General features: G+C 38.2%; 1 protein-coding gene across 3 annotated transcripts in view; it reads left to right on the forward strand.

Moving 5' to 3' along the window:
* The window catches only part of LOC127430811 (WD repeat-containing protein 7-like), a 167,513-nt gene that overhangs the window by 131,230 nt on the left and 16,311 nt on the right, over positions 1-19,972 (forward strand). For 2 of the 3 annotated variants that reach the window (XM_051680899.1, XM_051680900.1), the window contains 4 exons: positions 6,219-6,405; positions 17,889-18,006; positions 18,202-18,354; positions 18,447-18,529. In XM_051680899.1, the coding sequence (XP_051536859.1) occupies positions 6,219-6,405; positions 17,889-18,006; positions 18,202-18,354; positions 18,447-18,529 (541 nt within the window). Of the gene's footprint in view, positions 1-1,067; positions 1,524-6,218; positions 6,406-17,888; positions 18,007-18,201; positions 18,355-18,446; positions 18,530-19,972 lie in introns of those variants that run through there. The other variant, XM_051680901.1, reaches the window with a different exon arrangement.

Below are 19,972 nucleotides of genomic sequence, written 5' to 3' on the forward strand. Positions count from 1 at the left end.
TTATAACATTGCAGCATTGCTCGTTTGTAAAAGTTTAAATGTATAACATAATATGAAAATAGCACGTTATGACTCGAGCTCTGCTGGTGAAGTGATTATCACAGGCAGTGTCCAGGTAACCTCAAACTATGAGATTCATCCGCAAGAAGACCAGTGCCGAATCACAACTCGCATAAAATGTGCTTCCGCAAGTTGCTTGCAGTTTTAGGTTTTAACCACAGATGTCACTAGAGAGCACTAAGTTCCGTCGTGCAGCTTTAAGCAGAATATTCACGCTGCTCTTTGTTATACGACGAAGGCATTCGGTGACCAGGTCCTGTCAAGCTCCAAAAAGGACAAAAAAGCTGTAATTTTCAATTAATAATAGCCCAAATAACATTTGGGTCTGTTCCTTGCAAAACAATCGTATTACTTCAGAAGAATTTAACCTTTGTGTTGTGTTCGCTTTGTGCTAACACAATTTGTGTTCCCGGTCAAAAATGACCAGCCCTCTAAGATTGTTTATAAATCTCTCATGTTGCATATATTATCACAAGATATTGTATAAAATCTGTTTATCAACTTCTTTTTTTAGTAATTATGACAGGTTTTGTACTTGTTATTGAGAGAAGGATTAATTAAACTGAGCATATACCGGGCAAGTGGGGGCCAATCCCTGCAGAAAACAAAAATAATAATAATAGTTACATAATAAATAACACTTGCTTAAAGTGTGTGTGTGTGTGTGTGTGTGTGTGTGGACATGTCCGAGAACTTTATGTGTGCAAACACACATCCACATATGTGCTCATCTAAAGGATTGGAATGCTCTTGAACACTTAATATTTCAGTATTTTGTCGTCTAATCCATTCATTTCCAGTGGCCGGTCATTTTTGACCGGGAACACAACATGTTTAACAAAGTGAAATAAACCTCCTCTTGCCTCCTGCTGTGGAGATGTAACGAGAGGTGCTCACACTCGTCATCCTGAGACTCAAACGTAATTCAAATTCAGACACACACACACACATTCTGTTGTCTATTTTCTTTCTTATCTTGACTGTGTTTTCATTCTCTCCTCCGTTAGATCTGCCCGTCCCTCTTCCTGCCATCTGTCACAAGAAACATCCCTTTCTTTCACTTGATAAAATCAAGTCTTGTCCTCCATTATTTTTTGCAGAATTTTCTGTTTCACTCAAAATACTTCACATTACAGAAGTTAAATTTGTTGCAAATGATGTTTCATGTTGACTGTTACTCATTCATTCTTTCTCACATTTTCACCTACTGGCATTTACAATGATTTGATTGTATGGAGAAATGCTAGTTTTAAAGAAAGTTATTACATTATGAAATTAAAGATTATGAAAACATTTTATCTTTTTAGACTATCATGCACTGATGAATCGTGCATAATAAGACCAGTGGTATGTAATAGGAAGGAAAAAGATTCAATTTTGATTTCTTATTGACTGATTAATTAAGTCTCCTTTACTCAAATAAGTGTGAGTGTGTGTGAGTGTGGGTGTGTCAGGTCACATGTATCAATGGTTGCCATGGACACAGCATGTGCCATTGTTGTTGACTAATAAAGGCCTGCAGCCACATGAACGAGCCCCTCGTTAGAGCTCCAGTCCTGGACACGCATGAAAATCTTACTGTCTGTGTTTTTTGTGTTTATGCTGTGTAGTCAGTGTCCATTAGGACTGGGTAAAAAATGGATTAAAAATATTGATTTCGATATCGATTCTTAAATCCCAAGATCGATCTTTTACTCTATGCGGCAACCCTCTGCAGGAGTGGACTGGGACTAAAAAGCGGCCTTGGACTTTCTGGCCCAGAGTGGCCCACCAAACCCGGCCCACAACCCACCAGCTCATTGATTTAATTTTAATGTTGAAAAAAAGAAATTTCTATTGACTGCTAGTCATGACAATGGGCCCCACCAGTGCAAAAATTGTCAAAACTTTAAAACCGCTGTAAATGTGATGAGTGGATTTTTTTAGAGAAAGCACTAAAAATATGTACGTTATAGATCAACAGATGTTAGGTTCAAATGTACATGAAAGTACAAGGAAAAGTGTGTATTTTAGGTGCTGTGAAAAGTCAGCATTCAAAGTTTTTAAAGATCTTAATCGCTTTTCAACTTTTTTTTAGAAGTGCAAATAAGCTATTGTCTTAGTTAATATGAGGTTATGGAAACAAGAAGTATAATGATCATATATTATATATGTGTATATATAGCTATATAAGATCATAAAATTTTAAAGTAGTTAGATGGAGAAAGTGTCACAGCAGGACACTGATGACAATACTTAAAATATCATGTTAATTACTCCCATTACTATGTGTAAATGTTGACTCGCCTCAATCCGGGTGGTGTAGGACGAATCTCAGTTGCCTCTGCGTCTGAGACTGTCAATCCGCGCATCTTATCACGTGACTTGTTGAGCGCGGCATCCACGCCCAACTCACCACGCATCCCACCAAGAGCGAGAACCACATTATAGCGACCACGAGGAGGTTACCCCATGTGACTCTACCCTCCCTAGCAACCAGGCCAATTTGCTTAGGAGACCTGACTGGAGTCACTCAGCACGCCCTGGATTCGAACTCACGACTCCAGGGGTGGTAGTCAGTTCCCCAGATTATTCTTGAGAAAAAGTGTAAATCCCAATGCTTTGACAAGCACTGTTTCTGCTATCCTTTAAACAAAGTAAGACTCAAATAGCCGCAAAGTAATATTTTTTAAATATGCGCGGGCATATTGGAGCCCAAGGCGGCCAGCACTTGCGCAGCAGCGGGCTGACCCAAATTACCCAGCGGCCCACCGGGAATACGCCCGGTGCTCCCTATGGCCAGTCCGCCCCTGTCCCTCTGCAAAGTGAGTAAATAACCTACATGTCCAAATTTCACGCCATGTGATTTAAAAATGTCTGCAATAAGCCACAGGCTAGTAAACATTCAGATTTCGCTTAGCAGTGATTGTGTAGTATAGTGGTGAAGAAGTTCAGCACTGAGATCCTTTCACTGCATGTTGAGAGTAAAAGTGTCCAAAGACGAGATCCACACAATCCATTTGTCATTGAATAATGTGTCTTTGAACACCCTTTCAGTTTTTTACAGTCAGCTGTTAATAAAAACGACAAAAAAAAAAAAAAGAAACTTTTAATTCTAATCACACAGCACAGATCTGCTAAGACATAATGCGTGTCCTTTCTTGTTATATAAATATGTATTTGCAATGTAATATGTGCAATTTCAAGATATTTATTGATGGAATACACTGAATTTTAAAAATCTTCAAAAGCTAAAATGTGACCAATATGATGAAAATAATTATGAAAATATGGGTAACACTTTTTTTTTTTAGGGGTCAGAAATTAGACAGTAATTAATGACTATTAGAGCCCAACCAATATGGGATTTTTGAGACTGATATCGATTTTAGAGGGGGAAAATTCACCGATTACCATTATAGTGTTAATTTTTGAGCTGGAATAAAAACACACCTTTTCTATGTGGATTGTTCACCGATTTTGCACCAATATGAATATAGAAATAAAGAATGGATTAAAATTATAGTGAAATAAAAATCAGTACTGTATGTTTAGTATCAGTCAATCGCTGACCATTTGAATAAAGAATAAATTCAAATAAAATAAATAGCTAAATAAACATCAGTATTACTGTTTAGTGTGAATGTCGAATGCTGACTATTTTAATGCTGCCAGTCAATTAATGGCAGGTTGTAAAACAAGAAGCATTTACACCTGCCGAGTCAAGAGAAAAACAGCGGCAGTGGTGTTACGCCGTATTCTGCTATACAAATTCAGGGGAAACTTTCAACGGTGGAAAACCAGACTTTTAAATATTAAATTTAATAAATGCAATGACTGGAATTGTTAGTTTGAAGGAGGTACCAAACTGTGAATCCTGAACAAAACAGTTCAAATCAAATCACTTTTATTGTCACACAACCATATACACAAGCGCAATAGTGTGTGAAATTCTTGGGTGCAGTTCCGAGCAACATAGCAGTCGTGACAGTGATGGTGAATACATGTTTACACATAAGCATCCACTCAGCTGACAAGCGATGAAAGTAGCTACGTGGTTAGCTATAAGCTCTTTGTCACGGAGAGTAAAAGATGGACCAGCATTGCGTCTCACCAACTAGGTAACAACATAGCGTGAAATCAACACTCAACAGACACAATCCACCGCCACACCGTTGTCTGCTGAGCTGCAAAAAGATGCTCTGACAAACTATAGCTGGTTAACATAGCAAACAGATATGATAAACATGAGTGACATGGTTGTCAGGGACAGGGTTAACATTATATTAGTTATATTGAAAAGGGAAAATGATGGGGTCATTGTTTATTAACTTTCCAGTATGTATTTCACAAACTAGTTAGCAACTTACCATGAAGACACCGCTCAACTCCGTACCGCTTAACTCCGCAAGTCAGCAGAACCACCGTCAGCTCAGCTCTGTAAACAATGGAGTCGGAGCGCGCTCTGCTGGACAGACTACGTTATGACACCAATTCTAAATCACCCCAAGCATTGTTTTCTGCATTATATGTTCTGAAAAAAAAGTTTTCATATCTGCGCATATCAGAAAACATACATGCCGATACGATATATCTGTGAAAGACTAATATCGGCCGATAAATCGGTCGGGCACTAATGACTAATTATTGGACTTGTAGGGGAATAGTTTCGGACTTAATTATCAGGTATTTATTGGGCCTTTGTTTGCTGATTTCTTACCCTTGCCTAATAGCCTCTTTACATTTGTTTTTTCCTAACAACAAATTTATTAGGTAAAAACAAAAGACACCAGTAGCTAGTAAGGTGCAAAATACATCCTTTATAGATTCTCATTACACTATGTGTATGTGCAACTTATAAAATAAATATTGAAGGCAGAGACTTTCGATGCTTAGTGTAAATAGCAACAAAAAGCATCTTCATTGCACTAAGGGCAAATAGTGATGGATGTTATTTACACCCCTAATTAAATACTATCATACAGTGTAGGGGCATCAATGCAGCGTGTTTATTGTGTTTATTAAGAGTCCCACAGTCACCCTACGCCTAAACCTGACCCTAAACCTAATCCTAACCTTCCCTGCTTTGTTGAAATACTGTCTGCATTCTACATGTATTTCATACTGCACATTCACACAGAGTACTGAGAACATATAAAGAATGTCAATTGCATCATACTAGCTATTGATATGCTTTGTTTTCAGCTAATGAATTCATTGTTATTACAAAAGCAAATATAAAAGGTATATAAAATCAGTCAATAAAGGCTTAATAAATACTTTATAATGCCAAACAAGTCCATAACACTAACAAGTGTAATTATTAGTCATGAATTACTGTCTGTTTTATGATCCCTAAACTAAAGTGTTACCAAAATATGATTTGTAAAATGAATATTTTAAATTTGTACCTAGACTTGGAGGTTAGAAGGTCCCTTTATAATTAACAGCATTAGCTGACAGAGAATTTATTTAAGGCCTATTTGTAAGCAATATGTGAGAAAAATGGACATTGTAACCGAAATATAGCCATATGAATCTAAATCGAATCGAGAGCTTGTGAATCGGAACCTAATAGAATCTGGAAGTCTGTATGAATGCCCAACTCTGTTGTCCAGAATGAACGCTCACCAAGTGCCAAATGAGTGTAAACATCTGACTGTGGCATGTAAATAAAACGAGTCACAGGTCAAAACTCGGGTCAGTAGATATTTTAGGAATGATCAAATAAAGCTTGATTCACATTGCGACTCAAATGACAGTCTATACTAAAGAAAATATCGATGACTGTCCAGCATTTTCAAAAAAATCTAAATCATGATGATGTTTTTGGTGTTTTTCTGCCAAGTGGGCACAGCACAGCACTTAGCTGCATCAGTAATACTTTGCTCTGCGAATGCTTTTCAGTAACCAGAAGTAGTAATAGATCATTTAAATTTCAGATGGATCAGAATCACAATGCATCTGTAAATCACTCTGCCCCCATCTCTAATAGCAAGTACATTTTCACCCCTACCCTGTAGTCATGTATGTGTGTTAGATGTTTTAGTGTTTTGACTGCAGCTACATTAGCTTGACTACCTACAGACCTTTATAACTGCTCTATTCGATACACCAGCTGTGTGCATATTAATAACTCTCTCTTTCTCTCTCTCTCTCTCTCTCTCTCTCTCTTTCAGGTAAGGCATTGACGTTTCTTCTTCTACAACCTCCAAGTCCCAAACTGCCCCCTCACAGCACCATCCGTCGTACAGCGATCGATCTGATTGGTCGAGGGTTCACAGTGTGGGAACCATATATGGACGTGTCGGCCGTTCTCATGGGTCTGCTGGAGCTGTGCGCCGACGCCGAGAAACAACTGTCCAAGTGAGACAACATGCAACACACACTCAGAATAAGAGCATATTTATACTAATGTGTTTGGTACAGACCTAAAAACATTGATTCAAGCCGTTTTTCTGAATATGCATGCTCATTAGGAAACTACAGCGGAAGTCTGCAGGTTTATTTCATTTGTATTTGCAATTGCAATTTAAATATGGGAGATTAGAGTTTTAACAGAATAATTAATGTAAGTGCTTTTATAAAATTATAAGCTTCACATTTCTGCATTTAAACCCTCCAAAAATTGGACCCCCATTGACTTCCATTGTAAGTGCCTCACTACAACCTTGATTTTTTGCCTTTTTTTTTTTTTAAAGAAAACGAGGGATGAGTCTAAATTAATTTTTGTGGAAATCAACATTATGCCACAAATGCTGTCGATTGAGCTCAACTTGTACCGAACCCGGAATATTCCTTTAATTAAATCAGGCATTGCGACATCACTTAAAGGTGCATTCAGTCATTTTTTCCCAATAAAAAATTTTACTCAAAGAAATGAATTTTAATATTGAAACATATCTATAAAATCATGAGCACTCACATGAGATGAGGACTCTCGTTATATCAGTAACCTTATAAAAGCTGTTGTATTCTACATGGGTAGGGGTGCCCTCATGGGGGCTGCCATTATAATATCACATGACCAGCTGAATACTGCTCACTCAATCTCAGTAACCGTCTTGTTATTGGGCAACTTTCACTCTTGGATTAAATTAATCATGGCTGATTGTGAATAGTGAATTTCTACAATGGCATCTGAAACTGAAAACGATTGATTTTGAATGATGCTGCATCCACACCACTAGGTGTCACTGTAGCTCCAAGATGACACGAGCAAAAAGTTACTGAGTGCACCTTTAAACAATGATAGAAAATACAAAAATCATTTAGACAAAAAGTCATTTTCTCTGTATGTTAATTGAGTTTAAGGTTAAGCTAAAGTAAACTAAAGTTTTTAGTTTCTCTTCATAGGAGGAAAACACAGTTCCAGTGTGGATGAGTGGTGTAATCAGTGAAATCAATGCTTTTTCAAATGAAAATGTATTTGTGTCGACCTGGTTTTAGTTTGTATTTCAGTGCATAATTACAGTATAATTCAGTTCAGTTCTTTGCAGACTGTTTTATTATTATCCTTGTGCGACCCCGCATCCATTATGTATGGCATCGCTATACGCAACGCATAATTTAAATGAATTAAAACCGACTGAATACTGTTCACAAGACTCTACACTGTCATTTAAGGGTTAAACTTCTGGCACACCGCGTCATGTGACACAACAACATGACATTGATTTCCAGGAAGTGCTGCTACTGGCGCAGCGCCAACAAAAGTGCCTCTGGAAAGAACCCTCTGGAAGTTTTGTCATTGAAACCTGTTTGGTTGTAAAGAGTTTCATTTGATATGCCACTTTAAAAAATTCATAAATTTTTCGTGTGTCAGCGCGCTGATAAACATGATGTCCACATATGTGGAAAATGGGACAATTAGTCCTTCTAAAGTTGAGAAAACATTAGTTATTTTGAATCATTTTCAACATTAACACATCTGTGGGTCATTTAACTTAATTTTAATTTTATATTTACTGTGCATTTTCACATTGAGAATAAATTTATTCATGCAAAAGCTGAAAATGTTGCTTTCAGAGGTTTTATATGGAGTTAGGATGAAAATAAGGTGCATTTCAAACTGTTCTGAGACCAGTGCACACAGACAGCACAATGGAGGTTAAGTCATTCACTACATAGGGAGCAAGGGAGCATCCTATAGCTCTCTATGCAGTTAAGTGCATTCACTCCTAAAATCTGATCAAAAGTTCAGTTTCAGGCTGCAGATGATGTTTGGATCACTCAACATGTTTGACAGACATGAGACAATGATAATCAGTACATAGATTCAGAATTTATTATGCAACATTTTATGATTGGATGGTGCTGGACATTACTTTGAATGAGAATTATTATTATTATACTTTTTTTTTTTTGCTTGTTTATTAGGTGCTATATATGTCATGATATATATGTTTGCATACGCGTCATAAAGTTTCTCATACTGTGATATAAGATTTTAGTCATACCACACAATCAACTGTACGCCGTGTGCATCTGAAATCCTTCACAGCTGGTTGTTTTTTGTTTTGTTTTGTTTTTTCGTGTTTTCCTGCGCCCCCCTGACAGATGAGAGGCAGGTTTAATCCGATTGGAGCCCATTAATATGATGTAATGATGTCTCGGCCTCAGGATGGAGGAGACCTTGACTCGTAAGAGGAAACCCATACGTCTGGATGCTAACCTCCACGCCGAAACCCCCGCAAACAAGGTTACCGTCCAGCCTGGAACCCCCCCCCAAGCCCACGCTCACCTCGTTAAGATGAAACCTGAACCTCTAAAAATGTATTATGAGTACAAATATGTCTGCGTTCCTCGTGTAGCACGTGCTAATGCCATTAGAGTCAAATGCATTCATTTTTCAGCTGTTATTACGGCCAGTAAAAGACGCGAGTCACAGTGCACTGGATGTACGGGCGCAGACACGAAAGAGAGAGAGAGATATATATGTGGCTGTGACCCCTCACTGAAGCAGGGCAACTTCATCTGTTGTTTTCAAATGGCAAATCCATTTAGCAGTGCAGGAAGACCTTTAGTTTAAGGCTGTTTCCTCTATTGCCGTTTAGTGCTGTCAGTCTGCAGCAGTTATGCAGTTTATTTGGCAAGGGCAGATATTGATTATCCTGTTTTTTTGTGTTATAATGGTGAGTATGAGGTGAATATTCTGTGGAATCCATAACAGGTGTGTTTATTAAAGAGACAGAGACTCCAGTTATGTTTTTGTCTTAAAAGAATACTTTACTCATCTTCATCGGTGTTCATTTTTACTGATGAACTGATCTCAGTTCAGAACACTCTGTGCTGTCAGCAAAGGGTTAAAAGTTTGATGCAATGAGTCATGTGACAAAAGAACATGGCGCCGATCACAGCGGAGTTTGTCTTTAGGAGAAATGCCAACAAAACTACATCTGGTAAGAAACCTCATTAAGTGTTTACATTGAAACCTGTTTGAGTCAAAAGATTAGTATCTCTAGTTTCATCCGATATGCCATTTTGAAAATGTTATCAATTTATCGCAAAACACCACGCTGTTAAACATGATGACCTCCTGCAAGGACAGTACGCCTTAATTACCTTAGAAATCCTATATTTACCACTGTGCATTTTCACATTGAGAATTCAATGGGTTAATTCAAAAGCTGGAAAATTTTGCTTTCAGAGGCTGTATATGGACTAGGATGAAAATAAGGTGCATTTCAAACTGTTCTGAGACCAGTGCAGACAGACAGCACACTGGAGATTAAGTAATGCACTAAATAGGGAGCAAATCCTATGCAGCCAAACACTTCATTCACTCTTTCACTCCAAACATCCAACCAAAAGTTCAGTTGCAGGCTGCAGATGATGTTTGGACCTCTCAACGTGGTTGGCAAACATGGGACAATGATAATCAGTACATAGATTCAGAATTTATAATGCTAAGTTTTATTTTGATCTGGTTGGCAGTAAGGCTGGGAATTGCCACAGACCTCCCGATTTGATATTACAACGATATTTCCTAGCCGATTCAATATGTATTGCGAGGGGAATCTCCTCAACCACCACCAGTGTGCAGCATCCACCTGGATGATGCAACGGCAGCCATAGTGCACCAGTACGCTCACCACACACCAGCTATTGGTGGAGAGGAGAGAGTAGAGTTATAGAGCCAATTAATGGATGGGGATTATTAGGAAGCCATGATTGAGAAGGGCCCAAGGGGGGAATTTGGCTAGGAGACCGGGTTTACACGCCTAATCTTTACGAGAAGTGCCCTGGGATTTTTAATGACCACAGAGAGTCAGTACCGCGGTTTAACGTCTCATCCATAGGTCATGCCTTTTTACAGTATAGTGTCCCCGTCACTATCCTGGGGCATTAGGACCCACACAGACTGCAGGGTGAACACCCCCTACTGGCCTTCCTAATACTTCTTCCAGCAGCAACCTTAGTTTTCCCAGGAGGTCTCCCATCTAGGTACTGGCCAGGCTCAACCCTGCTTAGCTGGGCAACCAGTCTTGAGCTTCAGGGTGATATGGCTGCTGTATTTAAAGTACTTGCATTTAATTACATTTGTAGTTACACTGTTAACTCTAACCCCTAATCCTAAACCTACCCGTACCTCTACCTCAGTAGCAAGCAAATGTGGGCATTTTGCAGAACAACATGTAGTTACACAGTAAATACATAGTCTTGTATGTATTTAATGTTAGTACATAGTAGTTAAGGCCACCTTATATAAAGTGTGACCTAAAAATATAACATTATCATAGGCTATTACTATTATTATAATGATAATTTTGCAACATACAAATGGAGGCTAAAGAGTAAACTTGTTCGGGGCTGTACTGAATTATGACACAGATCAACTATAGTCCAAATGTCATTGCATGTTACTTGCATATGCAACCTGAGATAGTCTGAGATTCTATGCAGTGTTCTCATTGACAACACTATTCTTACAAACTGCTCCCAGATGACTGACAGAGAAAAAAAAGTGAGAACTCACAATTTGCGCGTGTTCCGCGAGACACAGTCACGCAGCGCGCCTTGGTACCAAAGCGCAAATGAACTTCTGAACAAAAAAGCAAATCAGACATGTCCATCCCCGGTACTTCTTTCTTCTGTTCTTCAAATTAGGTGCTACTGGTTACAAATTAAAAAGGGAAATGAAGGCGGCCTGGGTAGCTCAGCGAGTATTGACGCTGACTATCACCCCTGGAGTCGCGAGTTCGAATCCAGGGCATGCTGAGTGACTCCAGCCAGGTCTCCTAAGCAACCAAATTGGCCCGGTTGCTAGTTAGGGTAGAGTCACATGGGGTAACCTCCTTGTGATCACTATAATGTATATAATTGTGCGTGGAAGCCGCGGAGAATAGTGTGATGCCTCCAAATGCGCTACGTCTCCGCGGTAACGTGCTCAACAAGCCACGTGATAAGATGCGTGGATTGACGGTCTCAGACGCGGAGGCAACTGAGATTCATCCTCCGCCACCCGGATTGAGGCGAGTCACTACACCACCACGAGGACTTAGAGCACATTGGGAATTTGGAATTCCAAATTGGGAAAAAAGGGAAATTAATATTAAAATTGCACACAGCAGTCGCTTTCAGGTCGCAGGAGGTTAATTATAGTCATTGTTACTCTGTCAGTGTTACTATGAAAATAACATAATTTAGTTGGACATTTTGTGAAAAATGACAAAACCCAAAGATCAAACTTTAACCAAGTATTCAACTTTATTGAAAAATGTGCAGTATAAACATTTATAATTTAAACATGTATCAAACATTTGATTTATCAACATAAACGACATGAGAAAACTGTCCAGAAAACCTAAACTCCTGAATAGCATATACAGTATGTAATGAATAGAGTATACTGAAATACAGTATTAGTTACATTTTAGACGTTACATACTGTGATGTGAATTCTTCAAGGATATTGTGTTATGGGGCCTGGGTAGCTCAGCGGGTAGTGATGCAGACTACCACCCCTGGAGTCGTGAGTTTGAATCCAGGGTGTGCTGAGTGACTCCAGCCATGTCTCCTAAGCAACCAAATTGGCCCGGTTGCTAGGGATGGTAGAGTCACATGGGGTAACCTCCTCGTGGTCATGATTAGTGGTTCTCGCTCTCAATGGGGCGTGTGGTAAGTTGTGCGTGGATCGTGGAGAGTAGCATGAGACTCGTTGTCATGCACAACGAGTCACGTGATAAGATGCGCGGATTGACGGTCTCAGAAGCGGAGGCAACTGAGACTTGTCCTCCGCCACCCGGATTGAGGTGAGTAACCGCGCCACCACAAGGACCTACTAAGTAGTGGATATTGGGCATTCGAAATTGGGGAGAAAAATGTGTACAAATTTTTTAAAAAGGATATTGTGTTACATGTAGCGCATTTAAAAAAAAAAAAAAAAAAAATGTCATGACTGAAATTACGCATTCAGACTACTGCATAACTTAATTTAAGTTTACTTGTACATACACTTGTCTATGCAGATGTAAGTTGTAATATTAAGTTTATGTTGCAGGAATAGCTGATTAATTATATATGTAGAAATATATACTGTATATATATATATATATATATATATATTATTTGTGAAGCAGAAATTATATATTTTATAATAATTATAGTATTATGATTATAATAAATATACAGTATTATCAATATTAATCAAATCAGTTTTAAAGATTCTGTATATAAAGTATTTATATAGAAGTTAAAAAAGAAGAATATAGATTTTTCTATAAAAAAGAAAGAAAAAACATTGTTATTGCATTGTAAATATTGTGCAGTTTGTTTTCTCATTCCTCAAAAGAATTAAAATTGTGTGATTATCGTCATGATGCGTCTTTTTCATCTCGTCTTCGTTGTCATAATCAAAAAACTCTTTGTCAATAAACATTTTCGTCAGTGATTTCGTTGACTAGATTAACACTGACCTTCATGGTATTCCAAACCTGTTTGACTTTCTTTCTTCTGTGGAAAACTAAAGGGGAAATTCTGAATAATGCTTTGGTCGCTCTTTTCTATACAAGTACAATGAATGGGGGCTGAAGCGTTTGAAGCTTCAAAAATGGTGCATATGACTTGTTATATTCCAAGTCTTCTAAAGTCATATGATAGCTTTGTGTAAGAAACAGACCCAAATTGAAGTCGTACTTTGTTTATTAAATACTTTGATAATTTGATTATGATAGACCAATATATTGTTTAATCGTTTGATTAAAGTATCGGGACATTATGGATATCAGACAATAAATATGTCAGATTGGTTGATGAACAGACATGCTCATTCCACCTAATGATAGATCCAAAATGTACTTCTCATTCTTTTTGTGTGTCTGTCTATCTCTCTCTCCCTGTCTCTTTGTCTGTGTCTCTCCATCACTCTTGATCTCTTTCCTCTGTTGGCTTATATTTTATGCTGATTGCTTCAGAGATCAAAGTGATTGATCAGCTATTGGCAGAAAGAGGGAGCTCATGGCTTTAAAGAGAGAGAGCCACATTTATACACACACATGCGCACGCACAGACACACACACACACACGCACACACACACACACACAAAGAGCATTCTGTGATGTTAGAAGTTGTATTTAGCTGTCAAACAACTTTTCACCTTTGATTGTATTGAATTAAAAAAATGCAATACTTTTTTTCTTAATTTCCTTTTAACCAAACTGTCACTCATGATCACTCTATGTCATTCTTTTAAATGTTTGCCAGTTGTTTTAGGTTTTTCTCAAACTTTAGATTGATTCTTTGAATGTACCATGAAAGAATCAGATGCAAGCGTAAACAGATCAAATTTTCGAATTACATTCTTGTGGGGCTCAAAAATATCAAATATTCTTTCTCACAGTGGCGTGTTGTATATTTATTGCAACACAACTGAAAGAACATTTAAATTTGCTTTATATAGGGGAGACCGGGGCTAGTTGTCATACTTTTTACTCCAGTGAATATTTCTCAGAGTAGGTTTATTTTCTAAAGTCATTTTCTGCATAGGCACAACCCTTAACATCCTGAGACCCGAGCGTGACTGCTGTGTGCATTTTCCATTTCACTTTTTGATTTATAACTAGTAGCACCTAATAAACAAGCACACACACACACACACACACACACACACACACACACAAAAAAAAAAAAAATTCTAGAGCAATTCGTTTTCCTAAACATTGATGTCCACATATGTGGACAGCAGGACTAAGTTGTGAAATTTTAAATAATACCAAGCTATAGAAAATCAGATTTTTTATCAAATTGTTTATGTTTCCAGGAGTTGGCTTCCACTTGGCTGCATAGAAAGTTATATGATGCTCCCTTGCTCCCTATTTAGTGAATGACTTAACCTCCAGTATGCTGTCTGTCTGTACTGGTCTCAGAACAGTTTGAAATGCACCTTATTTTCACCATAACTCCATATAAAGCCTCTGAAAGCAACATTTTCCAGCTTTTTGATGAACCCTTTTATTCTCAATGTGGAAATGCACAGTAAATAAAGGAATGCATTTAGTAATGTTTATGAATAGAACCAAATCGTACAGTGATAACAAAAAAATATACATTTAAGTCAGAAGTTTACATACACTTGGTTGAAGTTTTTAAAACTCATTTTTTTAACCACTCCACAGATTTAATATTAGTAAACTATAGTTTTGGCAAGTCATTTAGGACATCTACTTTGTGCATGACACGAGTAATTTTTCCAACAATTGTTTACAGACCGATTGTTTCACTTTTATTTGACTATATCACAATTCCAGTGGGTCAGAAGTTTACATACACTAAGTTAACTGTGAATTCCAGAAAATGACATCGAGCCTTTAGGCAGTTAGCCAATTAGCTTCTGATAGGCTAATCAGAGTCAATTGGAGGTGTATCTGTGGATGTATTTTAAGGCCTACCTTCAAACTCAGTGCCTCTTTGTTTGACATCATGGGAAAATCAAAAGAAATCAGCCAAGACCTCAGAAAAAAACTGTGGACCTCCACAAGTCTGGTCCATCATTGGGAGCAATTTCCAAACGTCTGAAGGTACCACGTTCATCTGTACAAACAATAGTACGCAAGTATAAACACCATGGGACCATGCAGCCATCATACCGCTCAGGAAGGAGATGCATTCTGTCTCCTAGAGATGAACGTAGTTTGGTGTGAAAAGTGAAATCAGTCCCAGAACAACAGCAAAGGATCTTGTGAAGATGCTGGAGGAAACAGGTAGACAAGTATCTATATCCACAGTAAAACGAGTCCTATATCGACATAACCTGAAAGACTGCTCTGCAACAAAGAAGCCACTGCTCCAAAATCACCATAAAAAAGCCAGACTACAGTTTGCAAATGCACATGGGGACAAAGATGTTACTTTTTGGAGAAATGTCCTCTGGTCTGATGAAACAAAAATTGAACTGTTTGGCCATAAAGACCATCGTTATGTTTGGAGGAAAAAGGGTGAGGCTTGCAAGCTGAAGAACACCATCCCAACCGTGAAGCATGGGGGTGGCAGCATCATGTTGTGGGGGTGCTTTGCTGTAGGAGGGACTGGTGCACTTCATAAAATAGATGGCATCATGAGGAAGGAAAATTATGGATATATTGGATATATGGATATATTGGATATATTGAAGCAACATCTCAAGACATCAGCCAGCAAGTTGAAGCTCGGTCGCAAATGGGTCTTCCAAATGGACAGTGACCCCAAGCATACCTCCAAAGTTGTGGCAAAATGGCTTAAGGACAACAAAGTCAAGCTATTGGAGTGGCCATCACAAAGCCCTGACCTCAATCCGATAGTGTTTCAAAGCTTGTGTGAGCAAGGAGGCCTGTACAACCTGACTCAGTTACACCAGTTCTGTCTGGAGGAATGGGCCAAAATTCCAGCAACTTATTGTGAGAAGCTTGTGGAAGGCTTTACACTTAAAAAATCTGCCTTCATAAGATAGTTCTTTTGCCTTAATGTATGCCAGTGTGGTTTAATTTTTTGCTTGTTTACCCAAGAGATGTGTACATTTATTTTTGGAGGACTGAATCCACAAAAATTAGTCTGATTTAAGAGGGTTTTGAACTAGGTGTTTTGAAACCACAAGCCTCTGCTATAGAAAACACGTTTGCACAGTTGGACTTTTGACTTCAAATCATATAGCCCTTGTGTAAACTTGCCCGTGTGACAACTAGCCCCAGTTTATTTGTTGTAAATTTGCTTTGAACGCCAGCGAACATCCTTAAACTTTGTAGAAATCAGGCCAGGTTGAACGTGTGAAGATTTCTTGAGACATGTAATCGGAGTTTAATAGTGGAGCAGATAAATCTTTTCTTTGTTCTTTCCTCCAGTGCTGAAGTCTTCAAGAGGGCTTGTTCAATATTCAAAGCACATCACACACTGAGACCAGCGGCATTAAGAATGTTTACATAACTTCTGCATTCCTCTGGATACCCACAAGATATTCATGAATGAGGGAAGGCAGGAATTACTAAAGAAAAAACAATAGCTGCGAGAAAGATCTTTGTAATCTCGACTTCTGCCTTTGAAGACAATTTATCGACACTTTTGTTGGATTGAGTCTCAACAGGATGATTTTAGAAATAATCCCCTTTTCAGAGAGATCTGAGCGCTTTCTCACGATTGGCCGCACATGCTAACGGTCGCTTTATTACAGTGTTGTATTGATATTCCTGAAACATTCTGCTCAGGGTTTGCCCTAAACCTCAAACACTACGTTGTGCAATTAATTCAGCACAAACCACTTAACAGACAGACTCAATGCAAACTTTTTGTAGATGATTTCAGCCATAGGTGTGCTGTGTGTTTCGGTAAACTTCACACCTTTAAAGAAATTACAGAGTAAAGTTTGAACATGTTGGGGAGGAACTAACTAAAAGTAGCGACCCTACTAACTAAACTGCATTATTCAATAGAACCTAACTAATAAATGTCACCTTAATTAAATATGTAGTTAAATATCAGGTGATATTATTTAATTGAGGGATCAGAACTTCTGAATGAACTCATCTGATTATTATATATTTAAAAATTGTTTTCTTCTTTAAATAGCTTCAATGTAGTTAGCTACTTCATGTTAGCAACTTGTAGTTCGAAAATCTCCTGTTGACTCTGATTAAATTTAAGTGGAAAATTATGTTGGATGGCATCAGAATTTGATTGGATCGAAACCTTTGTCATGTTATTGGTTAATAATATTTTCCCCGCCCACAAGTCCTTGATGACATCAGCAGAAAAGTTGTTGAAGCGGTGGAGAACGTTTTTTTTTTTTTTTTTTTTTTTTTTTTTTGTACATTTTATTGAAATTATTTCGTTAGAAACACACACTGATGAATTTTGCACAACAACATCAGATTTATTTTTTTTAATATTAATTTCTAATTATTTTAATTTAAATAAAAAAAAATTTCAGTTAAATGTTTTTATATGTTTTATTTTTTTATTATTATTATTATTATTTTATTATAAATGTATTTATTCAATTATTTTTGGCAATAAGTTAGTTAGAAGCATTATTTTCTTTACCCGGTTAGTCTCTCTCTCTGATGTGTGCTGGAGCGAGTTACCGGTCAGCAGGGTTTCAGCGCTGTCGCGTGTTTGCGTGTTTTAGCCATGCGTGTCACTGTGAACATTAAATTCACATTGCACGCTGTGATCACACGCTCTGTGTCCTGATGCATATTCACACACACACGCACGTAGGGTGATTTGTTAACATGGGGTGCCTTAAACCTGTAGATCTGTGTGTGTGTGCGCGCGCACATGTGTACTGTGATGTGATGTGATATGTGTGAGCGACTCCATTGTCCCGACACATGCATTATAATGTGTGTGTGATGGTTTGACTCTATATTTCTCTGTTTAGCATCTCAATGGGTTTGCCCCTGAGCCCGGCCGCTGATTCCGCTCGATCAGCCCGTCACGCCCTCTCCCTGATCGCCACAGCACGACCGCCCGCCTTCATCACCACCATCGCAAGAGAGGTGAAAAACACACACACACATGCAACAAAACACACATACAAGAGCACACATGCAAACTCAATATACACACACAAATATACTCCAAAACACAATTCTTCAGGCCAATAAACTAGCAGAAAAATGTCTCTCTCATACTTGTTTTTTTTATTGAGTTAGATGAGGAAAGGTAACCTGTCGTGTGTGTGTTGTGTGTAGGTTCACAGACACACAGCGATGCAGTCACAGGGTTCTCAGTCGCAGCAGAACATTCACACCACCACACTTGCACGAGCCAAAACTGAGATCCTGCGAGTCATCGAAATTCTCATCGAGAAAATGCCGTCTGATGTGGTGGATCTGCTGGTGGAGGTACAGTAACTCACACACAAACAATTGTTTAGCTAAGTAAACATACACTCGGTTAAATCCACCTACAGAAACAGTCTCTGTGTCTCCTGTAGGTGATGGATATCATCATGTACTGTATTGAAGGATCTCTAGTGAAGAAGAAAGGTCTGTCTGAGTGTTTCCCAGCTATCTGCAGGTCAGTGTGTGGCACAGCAATATTGTGTGGTGAATGTCACGAAACCTCAAATAAACTCAAACACTGTTGGGTGTGTGTGTATATATATATATATATATATATATATATATATATATATATATATATATATATATGGGCTGCAACTAATGATTATTTTGATAATCGATTAATCTCCGATTATTTCTTCGATTAATCGGATAAAAAATAAATTTTATTTCATGTATTTTATTCAAATATGATTTTTTTAAAAACTGAAATTATGGGGTCTGGGTAGCTCAGTGAGTATTGATGCTGACTACCACACCTGGAGTTGCGAGTTTGAATCCAGGGTGTGCTGAGTGACTCCAGCCAGGGTTTCTAAGCAACCAAATTGGCCTGGTTGCTAGGGAGGGTAGAGTCACATGGGGTAACCTCCTCGTGGTCGCTATAATGTGGTTCTCGCTCTCGGTGGGGCGCGTGGTGAGTTGTGCGTGGATGCCGCAGAGAATAGCGTGAAGCCTCCACACGCGCTACGTCTCCGTGGTAACGCTCAACAAGCCACGTGATAAGATGCACGGATTGACGGTCTCAGACGTGGAGGCAACTGAGATTCGTCCTCCACCACCCGGATTGAGGCGGGTCACTACGCCACCACGAGGACTTAGAGCGCATTGGAAATTGGGCATTCCAAATTGGGAAAAAAAATATATTACTGACATTACTGAAGTCATAATTCTACACTCTCACACAAGCTTTGAACAAAGCCTCAGTCATGAAGTTAAGTTTGAATTTATTATTATTATTACTTTCAGTGCATATGCAAAACAGTTCCTTTCATTACTTGTAAAACTTTGTAGAACAAAAAGTATTCAAATGTTCCATCAGGATGGAGTGGGACACAAAATCAGCCCAGCAGAGGGCGATGATGACAACAGAATAGAAATATTAACAATTCTGCTCGGCTGAAAAATACATAATTATGTTAGATACAAATGTTTGTGCTGTCACTGATTACATACATTATAAGTATTTTAAATGAGTATTGTAGGTTTTAAAATAGTATTGTCGTTGATTTCTAAAATATGTGTAAGTTTATCCAGTAAAATAATGTTTGCCGTGGTATAAATTCACTGGTGGAATCAGACATTACATTTGGCATTATCAGTATGATCAAATATCATGACTCTGCATTATTATACATTATATTCAGCATTATATACAGTTTAATATAGTACAATCATCTGTAAACGCAGTGCAGATTCACTCTCACGCTGAAAAGTCTCGCTTACATGATGATCTAAAACACTTTAAACCGGCACACTTTGACCTCCAAGACATCAGTATGATATCCAAGAAAACTGCACAATTGTTTACATTGAAACTGAGATGTTGCACAAATTTAATCAAAATGATTGCGCTCACTTTCTCCATTGCAATCGTTTTGATTGACAAGGATGCACGTGC

The sequence above is a fragment of the Myxocyprinus asiaticus genome, chromosome 40 (genome assembly GCF_019703515.2).
Source record: "Myxocyprinus asiaticus isolate MX2 ecotype Aquarium Trade chromosome 40, UBuf_Myxa_2, whole genome shotgun sequence".
Taxonomy (NCBI): domain Eukaryota; kingdom Metazoa; phylum Chordata; class Actinopteri; order Cypriniformes; family Catostomidae; genus Myxocyprinus; species Myxocyprinus asiaticus.